This window comes from Tupaia chinensis, unplaced genomic scaffold (assembly GCF_000334495.1).
Source record: "Tupaia chinensis unplaced genomic scaffold, TupChi_1.0 Scaffold141305_1, whole genome shotgun sequence".
NCBI lineage: Eukaryota > Metazoa > Chordata > Mammalia > Scandentia > Tupaiidae > Tupaia > Tupaia belangeri.
The window spans coordinates 311,845-327,039 of NW_006201168.1; the positions used below are offsets into that span (position 1 = coordinate 311,845).

At 37.8% G+C, this 15,195-nt stretch overlaps 1 protein-coding gene across 1 annotated transcript in view; it reads right to left on the minus strand.

Moving 5' to 3' along the window:
- IFT80 (intraflagellar transport 80) overlaps window positions 1-15,195 on the minus strand; it is a 94,320-nt gene that overhangs the window by 59,508 nt on the left and 19,617 nt on the right. The window contains exons 4-5 of the mRNA XM_014581939.2: window positions 10,989-11,099; window positions 9,337-9,405 (exon numbers count right to left, since the gene is read on the minus strand). Coding sequence (XP_014437425.1) covers window positions 9,337-9,405; window positions 10,989-11,099 — 180 coding nt within the window. The remainder of the gene's footprint in view (window positions 1-9,336; window positions 9,406-10,988; window positions 11,100-15,195) is intronic.

A 15,195-nucleotide genomic window follows, 5' to 3' on the forward strand; every position in this document is an offset into this window, starting at 1 on the left:
GAATACACGGGCATTCCGGTGAAGAGAGAGAGAGAAAAAAAAAAAGAGGAGATGAACTTTAATTTGCATTATAAAATAGACTGTTTAGAGAATCAAAAAGGGAACCTGAAATGTAATCCTGTTTCCTTATTCAATGACCCTTTCAAACTGGACACTGAAGTACAGAGTGGGTCAATATTACCACTAAAAGTCTAGTATGAGCAATTCACAGCTGATACTTTTAACTATAATTTAGATCAAAACCCTGTCAGGGTGCTGTCGCTCTCTCTTTCTGTCTCTCCTACTCATGAAATAAACGTTAAACATTCTGTTCACTCAATGACATCCAGGACTGTCCTGTACCAAAGGAACCCACAGAAATTCTTCCCAATGAGCTGACCAACCTCAGGAGGAAGTCCTTTTTTTGTACTTGATAAATATATTCTCTCTCTCTTTTTTAAAAATTCTCTGGGAATAGTCAGGAGCCTACCTGGGCTTAAAAAGTAAATGAACAAAGCTCAACTTTATAATAAATTCTCTCCCCTAAATGTATAAGTCAAAATTTCATGTATTTCAAATGTAGTTCTTGGTAAATAATGGGGAGTGGAAGAGGGAACTGATGAGTGAGTGACAGAATCATAGATCCGTTCTTTATATCCATTTTGGAGTTGTGATTTTTGTGCCAATAAAGTAAGCTAAGAGGCCAGCAGGTGGGTGGTGGTAGGGTGCTGGACTCCCATCTGGCGGTTTTAGTCTCAAACTTAGTGGCTTGTTTTCTCGCTCTCGCTCTCTCTCTCTCTCTCTCGTGAGCACATATGCCCTGTAACAAATTTTTTAAAAATAACAATGATAAATGAAATTAAATAAATGATTCTTTAAAAAAAACAGTTAATAAATTTTAATTGATAGCCTATCCAATCTTCATAAATACACTGAGTAAAATTACACCGGCCTGGGGTATACACTAACCTATGACAGACATCTATGCCCCAAAGAAATAATTCAGTAAATGTGACTCCTATTGAGTTATACAGGATGTGACTTTAGGCCTTCAGTTGTGGTAAAAGGCACGTTGGGGTATAGGATGAGGAGCTTATCCTCTTAACTTCAACCTTTAATTTGTGGGTCCATTAAGTCAGCTGTGTCACCATTTCCTTGTTTATACACCTTCTTCAGAATACTTATCTTCCCTATTGAGATGAGGAGACAATTCATTTCCTGCTTATGAAACAATTTTTGAACAATAATAATGTTAAAGAAATAGGTATAACTTACAATAGAAAACTTTTGTTTTATTGAGTAATTAAGTAATTCCTGGTATAACTTGTGGTTTTTAACCATATTCTTTCAATCAATTTTGCTCGTATTTATATGCAAAAATGAAGTTCTTTATGATAGACATGTAAGATCAATAGCTAAGTCTCATTAGTTCAGCTCTCCCTAAACACTACAAATTCAAAAAGGATACAACATCAAGAATTAAGAGTTTTCATTATACTCATCACTTACACTTAATATTAAGAGTGAAACTGCTGTGTGTGTGAATGTTTTCTCTTCCATAAGAAACAAACTACATAGCTATATAACTTTCAATTTGGGTGGTTCAGATGAATATCATTATTGAAACTGGATGAATTAGCCTCACAAAGAAAATAATAATATCATGATAAAATCTCTTTCATTAGTATTTGAAACAAACTCATATATTTTAAATGTTTTTAAAACCATGCTTATTAAGGCATTAATTATTCCCAGTGCTACATATCACTTTAAAGTCAGTATGAAAATTACAAATTTAGCTTTCAGACTGAATTACTTTAAAACAAAAGTATAGAAAATTATACTAGATGTTATTAAATTTCATCATTAACAAAAATGGACAAAAAGTACAAAATAGTTTTATAATAACTTTAAAACTTCTTGCTTTTTTTAATTGGGAATTTTTAATATTACTCCATTTCGGTTAAGACACTAAAAAAGATCTTGTTTTTCTGACTTTGTACACTAAAATCATGTGACCTTTTTGACATTTTTTAAGAAACCACATGCACCTGGGGTTGTTAAATGTCAGACCCTTATCTCTCCGTAAAACAAATTATCTAAATTCTTTCAACCTGTTGAAGGCATTTTAAACCACAGAAGAGGAGACAAAAATGTATTTCAATTGTTTTAAGGAAGTACATGGTCAAATACACCATGTTTTTCACATTCATACTATAAAAGTGGCCCCTAAAAATGTTGTTTTTGTATGTTTTTAAGAATGCTTTTGGAACAAACTGTTTACTATCATAATGAAGCATTAGTTAACTTTGTCTTGCATTCAGTATCGATCTATATTCAGTAACTGTAAGTAAAGTACTTGAAATAGAGCTAGAGCCTGCTAAATGAGCACCCTGTTAGCTATTACTAGAAATTAATTTGTAATGCAATAAGCAAGTATTTGGCTACTGGTTTGATGGTAGTTGGTTTTCTCCCCAAGTCATTACAAATTCAAAACTCGGTTTTCTCCCCAAGTCATTACAAATTCAAAAACCAAGAATTATTTCCTTTTCATTGTGTTTGTAGAAAAGGTAATCAAGTGGGATTTATTCCAAAAAAGCAACTTTGGGCTATGTATGTCACTGGGTCAATTCCAGAAGAAGTTTAAAGGCTGGTTTGTTGTTGTTGTTTGTTTGTTTGTTTTTTCATTTCTCTCCTCAACCACCTCTCCTTAGAAAATATGAACATCCCCCATAGTCTCACCTTTCACCTTTATGAAACTGGGCTCCAAGTTAATACTTTAGCCTTTCCCTCAGAACTCACATATTTCCACTCACACCAAAGACATCTCCATACTAGAACTTCAAATTCTACAAATTCAAAACCACCATTGTCCATATATATTCTCTTAACTAATTCCCCACTGAATTCTTTATCCATCCCTCTCTGCCCAAGAATATTTGCTTTTTTCAACTACCGCTGTCTCTGCCTCTGACCAAGCTTCATTAGCACTAGCATAGAGCATTTCTGTAATCTCTTCCCTAGCCACCCCCACTTAATTCTATGTCCTCTCATTTATCCTACATGCGTGTTACTCCTATTACTGCTAGGGTGTTCTTCCTAAAAGACAACAATCACCTCTTGTTCTCCTGCTCAGTTGAAAAAGGTGCTGTATGCTTACAGAATAAAACTCCAACCCCTTCCTTTAGCATCCTGGGCTGTCAGTGCCTTGGCTCCTCTGGCAGCACTATCTACCCCTCACAGAGCCCAACCCACACGAGGGGCCCACTCCCACTTATCTGCCTTCTGCGCTCACACTCTGTTGTCTCTGCACCTCTGAAGACACTACCTTCCTCCACAGCTCCACTCCAACACAACCAAGCCCATGCCCTTACCTAATTTCTTCATCCTCCAAAAGCCAGTCAAAAGATGCTGCAATACTTGCCAGGAGCCTTTCTGATACATTCCTTCTGTGCAAAGCATTCGTCTTTGCCTTCCTGGCCTCCCACAGCAACTTGTAACAAGGAGCACAATCAGCCCTGTATTACCATTATTTATATTTCCAGTTTACCTCTTTTACTAAATCCATCATTCCATATTTTGTGTTCCATTTCTCCTTTTGAAAATAGTACAGCCTGGGGCAAGGCACTGGCATAGAGGTACTGCAAATAGATCTACACGAGAAAGGCCCTGGGTTTGTGTCCCAGGACTCCCTCACATACGCAGTGTCACACACATTCCCATGATCCAAGCTGGCTGAGACCAGAGTGGAACATGGTACGAGGACACTCCTTTCTTTCTCATGGGAAGAAAAAAAAAGAAAAAAATAGCACAGGATCAGCCTGTGGAATAAGCAGGAAGGTGTCATTGCATGATGGCAAGGATACAAGAGAAGACTAGATTTGGGTCTCTGCCAAACCTAGACAGGCCAAGCACAGTGGCATGAACCTATGGTCTTTGCTAACTGAAAAACTGGGGTAGGAAGGACCATGCCATGGCAAAACCCTATCAAAAGTACCTATCTTCCTATCCTTCTTTCCCTCCCTCCTGTGCTTTTTCGCTTTCTCTCAGAAAGAAAGAAGGAGGGGCCAGCAGATGGTATAGCAGTTATGTCACTGGATTCCTGCATGGCCAACTATGGTTCAAGTCCCAAACTCAGTGGCTTGAAAATCACACCAGGTGCATGTGTGTGCAAGCCCAAGAACACAGGAGGAGAATGGAGAAGGGATTGCAGCATGGCCATTCCCCCCAGGAGTGATTTACCACTTTCTCTCTTACTGTCTCTGCTGCTTTCTCTCTCCAGCAAGCACACACGCTCTAAGGCAAAAACCTCTTTAAAAAAAAAAAATCTAAAAAAGAAGGGATGGAAGGAAGGGAGGAAAGAAGGAAGGAAAGAATAAAGGAAAGAAAGGGGAAGCAAGAAAGAGGGAAAAAAAGATTGTCCAGGGAAATGTCCTTAAAATTTGTGGCATTACTTTATCCAATTTCAGTCTATAATTAAAATACACAGGGAAACACAAGATGAGCACAATTATAATACTCCCTGGCCTAGACATTATTTTTCTTTAATAAGGAATAATTTCTCATAGGCATCAGTAAGAATCCTTTTTAAACTAAGTCGACTTCCTTCCCCCAATGTTGGAATTCATGCATCTTCTGTATTAGAGAAGGCTCCAGCTGTGAATTTTCTATCTGAACACCTGCCTCTAATAGTCAAGAAATGAATTCAGGAATTAAATCCTATTCAGCAAAGACTAAGTATAATTATCTTAAACAAGTGGGAAAAAAATCACAAGGACATTTTCAATACTGCTTATAGAATTCCAAATTTTACAATAATTTATGCTTATATTATTATATTTTTGTGTCAAAATTAACAGTTTATATTTTCAAAGGAGTCAGGAGCCCCCCACTTGAGCCTCTAGCATCGGTTCTCTCTAGTTCAAATTTACATTGACCCTCAAATTTCATAATCTATAATAGGTCAAATAACTTTATACATAATCAGGGACTTTTCCTTCTGTTAGTGTCATTATAACAACTTAACTTCTCTAATGATTTTTTGCTAAAAGATACAGGGAAAGAATGGAAAAAACATGCAAGTTACATGTTCGGTAAGAGTCTGGTATTCAATATATATAAATATCTTTTACAACTCAACAATAAAAAGACAACCCAATTTTTTTAAATGGTCAAATGGTTTCAGTAGATAGTTCTCCAATGTAGATACCGAAATGGTCAATAAGCAAATGATAAGATGTTCAACATCATTAGCCACCAGGGAAAAGCAAATCAAAACCACACTGAGAGATCACTTCATACCCACTGGGAAGATTTAAAATAAAAGGACAGACCATGACATGTATTGAGAAGGATATGGAGAAACTAGAAGTCTTATATATGCTTGGTGGGTTTGTAAAATAGTACATTCACTCTGGAAAACAGTTCAAGGAATATTTTTATGTACTATGATAATGCACTATTTCAAAGACAGTTAATATTCAAGTGAAAATAAGCAAGGAGCAGGGTGGGCAGGTGGCATGGTGGTTGAGGGCGCTGGATTCCCACATGGCTGACTGCAGTACAAGTCCTGGACCTGGCGGCTTGCCCTCTCGCTCTCTCTCTCTCTCTTATAAAATTAAAAATAAACAAATAAAATGTAAAAACAAAAGCAAAGAAACAAAAATATAGGAGCATACTGTAGTAGTATGCTCCTAGTTTACAAAGAAAAAAAAGACTATACCAATATATATTTGCTATGCAAGAAAATGGTAATACTAGTTGCCTCTGGCAATGAGAGTTGGGTGGCAACGTGAGAGATGGGGATAATATTTAAAAGGTAAAAGCAAGTTTACTCTCGTCTGAGCTTTAAATTCTGAACAATGTGAATATATTATCTATTCAAGATAAAATTAAAACTTAAAAGCAAAAAAGAATTAAGCGCTCCCTGCAAAGTTACACTGACAATCAAATTTTATGATCAATAGGGCCAGCAGGTGGTGTGGCAGTTAAGGTGCTGGACTCCCACACAGACGACTGTGGTTTGAGTCCCAGACCTGGTGGCTTGCTTTCTCACTCCCTCTCTCTCTCTCTGGTGAGTGCACATGCCTTACGGCAAATTAAATAATAATAATAAATAAAATTAAATAAATAATTCTTTTTTAAAATTTATGATCACTATTACTAAAAGCAAGGACTGCAAACTTAAATCCCTTCAGAGGTTTATATGGCTTCTTTTTTGTTTTGGTTTTGTTTTGTTTTGTTTTTTTATAAACTTTTAACACACTTTATTGATTTAGGAGCCAATGTGTCTTCTATCACGTAACAGAAATGAGTGAAATAGGTAGAATATGAGAAAAATAGAAAAGCTTAAAACCCAACTAAAAATGAAGCAACTACTAATGAACTCCAACTGACTAAAGTGACTTCAGAATGCAGACCCAATGTTGCCAAATCTTCCAATTTTTCAAAAGAAAACAAGAAATTCAAACTGGTATGTGAAATATCCTGATACTTAATGTTGGACCTGAATACTGTTCATGTGTCCACAGGTCACCTGTTTGTGATCTCCAGTTTTATAGGAAGGGTTTAAGAGCATGTGTTTGGAACCTGCCTTTGCAACCATAGAAACTCTCATTGCATTTTCCCTGTGAAAATGAAACAGTAGCAGTTTAGTTTCCAGACCCATTATACAGGTAAACTATAGTAGCAACCTAACAGCACCATCACCACCTACCCTCTATGATTAACAATGCTTATATTAAACAACTTATTCAAAGTTTCCACTTTAGAATCTGGAAAGTATAAAACAGTGGCTCTAAAGGTGATGGAAAGAAAATGACTGGGAAAGGGGACCAGCAGTTGGCGTAATGGCTATGTTGCTGGACTCCCATGTAGTCAACAGCGATTCAAGTCCTGGAACCGGTGGCTTAAACTCACACCGGGCGCGTGTGCGTACGTGCCCAAGATCCCGAGAGGAGAATGGAGGAGAAGGGATTGTGATGTGGTCATCACCACTGGGGGGGTGATTTCTAGCTTTCTGTCTCTTTATCCATGTCTTTCTGGCGAGCGCACGTGCCCTACAGCAAAAAAAAAAAAAAAAAAAAAGAAAAAAAGAAAATGACTGGGAAGAATTTAAGGAAAGAAAGGAACATTAAAAGCATATTGCTAAAGGGGAACCAGCAGTTAGCTTAATGGCTATGTCGCTGGACTCCCACGTAGTCGACCGCGGTTCACGTCCTAGACCCAGTGGCTTAAAACTCACGCCGGGCGCATGTGTGTGCGTGCCCAAGATCCCGAGAGGAGAATGGAGGAGAAGGGATTGTGGTGTGACCATCCCCCCCGGGGGTGATTTCTCGCTTTCTGTCTCTATGTCTCTCTCTGTCTGGCTGGCGAACGCACGCACCCTATTGCGAAAACCTCTCCAAAAAAAGAAAAAATAAAAGCATATTGTTAAAGGATTTTGAGAAAGAATTAAAATTTTCAATGGTGGATAGTGAAGTGAGCTTTCAGAATTTCTCTTAAGATCTGGGTCATCCTTAGGTAACAAACCCGATAGAAGAAAAAGAAACGAAAGGAAAAATAGACATATCTTAGCAATTAGCAATAGTTGAAAAAAAATCATGGTAGCCACAGAATCACGACTGAAATTTGCTGCCAGATGTTCTTACGAGAGACCAGTGATCTCTAGAAAAATTCTGTCAATTGCTCATGAGTCATTCATCACCAAGCAAGAATGTCAAATAATTAGCTGTAACAGGAAAATCTCTAGAGCCAAAAGTAAATTCTAATGCATACTAGAAAATTAAAGTAAGATTGTCTAAATATATGTTTTATTATGAAAGCAACAACAAATTGACTATTTTTTAGACTGAAATTCACTCATGACTGCTTCTCTGAATTCTTAAATTTTCCACTGATAGGTAATGATTCAACCTGGAGATTATCTGTAGTAAAGATTTAACATCAGAAGAGATGCTAGCTAGTATTTCTAATTAGCTTTGCTAACATTTGGTTAATGTACAGCTAAAGAAATGTGATTTCAACATTATCCTAAGAGTAAATATAATTTTTAAATGAAATATTGATATTTTGTGTCAGTTATTAAAGATGTTTCACACTATGACTTTATCATATAATTCTGGAAAACAGTCTGCAAGACTTTTGGCAACTTGTCTCCAAAGATCCATTAATATAAGCTCAGGTCAACCTTACAACTGCTTTATTGTTCCTAGATAAAACCTATTTAGGAAAATCAATCTGTCACATAGAAAAAAAAAATCATAAATAATGTAAACCCCAACAGTAATCACCTCTGGGATTAACCCATGACTATTCCTTTTCATTTACACAAAATAACATGCTTCTCTAATAGTATGGTTTACTGAGTTTCAGATCATCAGTGTGTGTGCCCCTCCCATTAGTATAGAAATCAAATATATAACATAATTTAGAAGGGGTGCTAGTATTTTGAAGTTATTGAGATTTTTTTTTATTTCCAGAGGGTGCATGCACTCACCAGCAAGAGGCAGAAAGAGAGAGAGAACCCCCCCAATGGGGCATGGTCATGCCACAAATCCTCTTTCCTCCATTTCTCCAATCTATCAGGATCCTGGAACACACACACACAGGATATTTTTCAAGCTATGGAGGCGGAGATCAGGACCATGGTGAGCCACATGGAATCTGGTTCCCTCCACATATTCCTTAACTACTGTGCCATGGGTCTGGCTCTATGGGGATTTTTAAGTAATGTTTTCTCTTACTATGATTTACTTAACTAAACACAAACTTATTCCATATAAGATATGCTTCAGAATCTTTTTTAAAGGTTTTTTTTTTTAAGAGAGGTTTTTGCTACAGGGCACGTGCCCTCGCCAGACAGACAGAGACAGAGACGGAAAGCAAGAAATCACCCCCCGGGGGGATGGCCACGCAGCAATCCCTTCTCCTCCGTTCTCCTCTCGGGATCTTGGGCACGCACGCACACCTACCTGGCGTGGGTCTCAAGCCACCAGGTCCAGGACACGAACCACAGTTGACTACATGGGAGTCCAGCAACATAGCCATTACGCTAACTGCTGGTCCCCATTTTTAAAGATTTTTAAAGAACATTTAGCCTGTAACTGCTTTTACACAGATTCAGTAACATAAAGAAAAAGACCCAAGTATTTTTTATATTTCTTGGCTTGACTAATACGGTTACCATGGTCCATTAAGCATTCTGGAAAGTAAGGACAAAATAGAAATAAAATTGAGAGATTTTAGGTTTTGAAGTTGGCCAAAGTCAGTTTTAAACATTGTATTAGATCATTTCTAAAGAAAAATATGTCATTTTTGAAATCTATCATTTTCAAAAATAATCAATTATATACATACCTTGCTGAGCTAAAGTTGATCTAAGCATCCCAGTCTTTGACCAAATTTTTATTTGCCCATCTTCTCCAACTGTACAGAGAAAATAATCACTAATATTTTATCTATAAAAAATAAACATTAAATTTACATATAAAAATAAACAATATCTAAAATAACACACATTTAAAATTTAGATACTGGGACCAGCAGATGGCATAATGGTTATGGCCCACGTAGTCCATTGCGGTGCAAGTCCCAGACCCAGCGGCTTAAAACTCACATCAGGCACATATGTGTGCATGTCCAAATTCCCAACAGGAGAATGGAGAAGGCATTCTGGTGTGGCCACCCCCCCAAAGAGGGTGATTTCTCACTTTCAGTCTCTCTGTCTCTCCAGCAAGCGCATGTGTCCTATAGCAAAAATCTCTATTTAAAAAGAAAAAATAATTTTTTTACAAACAATTAGGTATAATTTTTTTTTTTTTGAGAGAGAGATTTTTGCTATAGGGCACAAGCGCTTGCTGGAGAGACAGAGACAGAGAGACAAAAAGTGAGAAATCACCCCCCAGGGAGATAGCCACACCACAATCCCTTCCCTCCCGTCTCCTCTCCGGATTTTAGGCAAGAATGCATACATGCCTGGTGTGAGTTTTAAGCGGCCAGGTCTGGGACACGAACCTCAGCTGACTATGTAGGAGTCCAACAACATAACTATTACACCGTCTACTGGTCTGTTAGATACAATTTATTAAGTTAATTTATTAAAAGATAATAGATATCACACTGAAATAATTTGATCAAAGCAACCTAAATTCATGACTAAAATTATTTTTTTCTTTCAATCTTAGAACACTTTTTGCACCAAAATAATTCTTTCCACAAATGTTTTGAGATATTCTTATGTAAATTTCTTAAGTCACTAACCATTGAAGTAATTTGTTATACAGTAATACATTACTAATGCAATAGGTAAAAATGAGAATCCTTGGGACCAGCAGGTGGCATGGTGGTTAAGATGTTGGGCACCCACATGGCACCATGGTTTAAGGCCTGGACCTGGTGGCATGCTCTCACTTTCTCTCTCTCTCTCTCTGTCTCTCTGGTGAGCGCATGTGCCCTATAATGAATTCAAAATTTAATTAATTAATTAATTAAAATATTTCTTTAAAAAAATTTTTTTTAAACAAATGAGAATCCTAGGGTAGGGCAGAAGAGTGATGGAAGGAAGGTAAAAGTAAGATCAGTTAAAAGAGATCATTTTGGAATCAGAACTTTAAAGAGTCACAACTTTTATTTAGCGCATACTTGACTATTCCAAAAGCCTTCTCAAACATAACAGTCTCCAAAAGTCACATAAGGGTTAAGGGTACTGGGCTCCCATATGGTCAACTGAGGTTCAAGTCCCAGACCTGGCAGCTTAGTTTCTCTCTTTCTCTCTTTCTTGCTCTGTCCCCCTCTGATCAAATTAAAATAAATAAAGTCAAATAAAATATAACTTTTTTTAAAAAAGAAAACATGGAGTCCTTACTTAAGACATTTATATAGCCATTTCGATGAACACTGTGCCAATTATTTGCTATTAGACAGTGAAAAATATTATTAATGATGCTGTTTCTTTGGAAATTTCTCTTTAAAAAAATTCATTTAAAATGTCATTTCTGCAGACAGCTTACCTGTAACTAATGCTGTTCCCTCGTAATTCCATCTCCCTGCAAGTACTGCTCCACAGTGAGCCTCTACACTTTTTTCCACTCTTCCTAACTTGGAAATTAGATGGAATTTACCTAAAAGAAATTACATTTGAGAGGGTCAGAAGTAGCACAGAAGTGGCCAGATATCACATGGCCAAGACAGTTTGAATCCTGGTTCTGGCAGCAACACTCCACACACACATGTGGATGTGCCCTGGATCCTGACGGGAGAGAGAAATGGAAGAAAAGCAAGAGGCCTCCTTGGGGTGTTCTCTTACTCTTTCTCTCTCTCACTCTTTCATGCGTCCACATGCACTCTCTGGCATTAAAAAAATAACAATAGAAATTAACAAATTACATTTTAGAAATCTATTTTATAAAACCAATGTATTTAATCAACATTCCTTGAACACCTATCACAAGACTAGTTAGCATAATACTAAGCATTACATAAATAAGGTAAATAATATAATTATTCTTAATCGCAAGAACATATCAATCTATTGGAAAATAAGCACAAAAGCAAAATTATAGAACTTTGAATAAATTAGTATAATAGACATATGTATATAGTGCTATGATACTGCAGAGGGACAATAAAACCCTGCTGTGACAAGGCCAAGGGGGACTAAGAGAAATGTCAAGAAATCTTTTCTGCTGGGACCAGCAGTTAGCATAATGGCTATGTCACTAGTCGACCACAGTTCAAGTCCCGGACCCGTTAATTTAAACTCACGCTGGGCACGTGTGCGTGCGTGCCCAAGATCCCGAAAGGAGAATGGAAGAGAAGGGATTGCGGCATGGCCATCACCCCTAGGGGGTCATTTCTCGCTTTCTGTCTCTCTGTCTCTGTCTTTCTGGCGAGCGCACGCGCCCTATGGCAAAAACCTCTACAAAAAAAAAAAATAATAGAAAGAAAGAAAGAAAGAAATCTTTCTGTTAAAGCAGAGTTTTGTAGCCTAGATGACTGACCAACTGACATATTTATTTATTTTACAGGCTAGAGAAAAACTAGAAAAGGTATAATGAGGAACCAAAATATAAGAGGTCTTTGAAATGTCCATGGAAGGGGCCAGCAGGTGGCTTGGTGATTAAGGCACTGGACTCCCACATGGCTGATTCTGGTTTGACTCCTGGACCTGGCAGCTTGTTTTCACTTTCTCTTTGTCTGTCTCTCTAGTGAGTACACATACCCTATAGTAAACTTTTTAAATACAATAATAACAAATACAATTAAATAATTTTTCTTAAAAATAAAAGTTCAGGGCTGGCAGGTTGCATGGTGGTTAAAGGTGCTGGATTCCCATATGGCCAACCATGGTTCAAGTCCCGGATCTGGTGGCTTGCTTTCTTGCTTTCCCTTCCTCTCTCTCTCTCTCTCTCTCTGTCTCTCTCTAGTCAAATTAAAAAATAATAATAACAAATGAAATTAAATAAATAATTACTTTTTAAAGATAAATTCCATGGGAAATACATATTATTAAAAGAGCTAGTATAGATTTCAAATTTGGGGCAAGAAAATAAACTTGTATGGGGTCATTGGAAAAGTAATGATGTATTTTTTCAATGCAAAACTGTGTCATGACTTTTCCAATGACCCAGTAGTATAATCCCATTTCGCCGTGAGAAGTTGAATGGATGATCCCAGGTTTTACAATACTCGCCTTATATGATTTGACACTATCCCAGGTGCCAGGTAGACAACAAACACACCACGCACTCTTAATTGCTATCCTCAAAATGTTTGTACATAAATAAGCAAAAAGTTAAAAACTGCTAACTTTAACAGACATAAGCAAATTATATAAGAGATGTCAATGAGACGAATCAACTATGTGAGGAATAAGAGATCTAGGAAGCCAAGACAGAATCAGCATGGGTGTGATCCTTAAGTTTAGCAATACATAGCCAGTAGAAAATAAAGGGCAGTGGGAACCAGCAGTTAGCGTAATGGCTATGTCACTGGACTCCCACGTAGTCGACCGCGGTTCGTGTCCTGGACCCGGTGGCTTAAAACTCACGCCGGGCGCGTGTGCGTGCGTGCCCAAGATCCCGAGAGGAGAATGGAGGAGAAGGGATTGCGGCGTGACCATCCCCGCTGGGGGGTGATTTCTCGCTTTCTGTCTCTATGTCTCTCTCTGTCTGTCTGGCGAGCGCACGCGCCCTACAGTGAAAATCTCTCCAAAATAAATAAATAAATAAATAAATAAATAAAAATAAAATAAAGGGCAGTGAAACTAGAACTTTTTCCCAAATCAATGTATTACAGCAATATAACAAAAAGAATCATTATTCTCAGAAAAACATTAAAATATTTATGATTAAAGGGTCACGTGTGCAATGACTTTCAAATCTTTCCCAGAAAAGTGTGCACATATGTGTGTGCAGAGAGAAAGGAAAATCAATGGTCAAGTATCTGGGACAAGATGCTAAAACTATCAAGTTCAGATAAAGTTTACATAGGAATTATTTGTACAATTCCTATAACTTTTCTTTAGAAATAAGAAATTTTATCAAAAGATATTTTTAAAAAATTCAACCTCTCACTTTATCATCTAAAGTACGCAGAATTCTAGCTGTGGTTCAGTGTCAATCTTCTGATGACCAGGCCCTGTACCAAGTGCTTTCACGCATAAGTCTCATTTAATCAAATTTCAGAAAAATAAGGTTTAAAAAAACCCTGCAAGCCTCTCTGTGTAAATGAAGAGCAATCCGATATTATTGTTTTTCATATTATCCATGTCCTCTGCTGATCACAAATGTTCTCTTCCCTTTCTCTTCCCATGTGGGTGGCCAGAGACTGGAGGGGATTCATCAGTCCCATTCCCTCCACTAAATTGGTTCACTCAGTGATGGGCACACGATCCAAGCCCATTTCAGACTCTCTGCAACTTGCCTGCAGAAAACACTGAGGAAAATGCACTCTTTCTGCTAACATTTCCTATGTGGTATATTGAGTTTAGAGCTGCAGATCACCATGGGGGGAGAACCAAGCTCAGAGAGAGCGAACACAGGGGGCCTCAAGCAGCTATGCTAAGTGAACCAAAAAGGTTCATTTGTGCATGAGTCAGCCAAGGAAGTTATTGTTCCTTTCCACAAATGTACTCCTAATAGTAAGTAGGGTATGACACAGAAGGAAACAGTTCAAGTATTTCTAAGGAAACAAAATTAAAAACATATCCTTAAAAAAGTAGAATGGTCATGATTTTTATGTACAATAAAGCTATAATCAAGTTCTATAAATCTTCTACTTGTAATTGGAAATTAATATGCATTGGAAAATAAAGAGGGTATTTAATAGGTACCTTACTAAATGAGTAGATATATCCATAGTTTTAATGTAGTTATGTTATTACGTTAAAATTGAAGAAATTAAAAACCGAAACTGCAATAACAGCTCAGTTCAACTCATGAGAGCACAGAAAGAGGAAAGCCTAGTACATGCCAGTTTAATTTACTCTCTGCCATCACAATAGTTTTATAGCCATACACAAACCAACTGACTACAAAGAAAATAAATAAAATGTGTGGATAAAGGTATGCAGATCCTCAAATACCAGCTTTATATAACAGCGCTAAGCATAAATCAATCATACTCACGTATGATTGTCTTTAAATTACAAAAATGAACAAATAACATTTATTAAAAACTTACCATCTGGGGACCAGCAGTTAGTGTAATGGCTATGTCTCTGGACTCCCATGTAGTCGACTGCAGTTCGAGTCCTGGACCCGGTGGCTTAAACTCACGCCAGGCGCGTGTGCGTGCGTGCTCAAGATCCCGAGAGAATGGAGGAAAGGGGATTGTGGCGTGGCCATCCTCCCTGGGGGGTAATTTCCCGCTTTCTATCTCTCTGTCTCTCTCTTTCTGGTGAGCACACATGCCCAATAAGAAAAAAACTCTCCAAAAAAAGAGAAAAAAAAAATTATAAAAAAAAAAAAAAAAGGGAACCAGCAGTTAGCATAATGGCTATGTCACTGGACTCCCACGCAGTCAACCGCAGTTCGTGTCCCGGACCCGGTGGCTTAAAACTCACGCCGGGCGCGTGTGCGTGCGTGCCCAAGATCCCGGGAGGAGAATGGAGGAGAAGGGATTGTGGCGTGACCATCCCCCCTGGGGGGTGATTTCTCGCTTTCTGTCTCTATGTCTCTCTCTGTCTGGCGAGCGCACGCGCCCTATAGTGAAAAA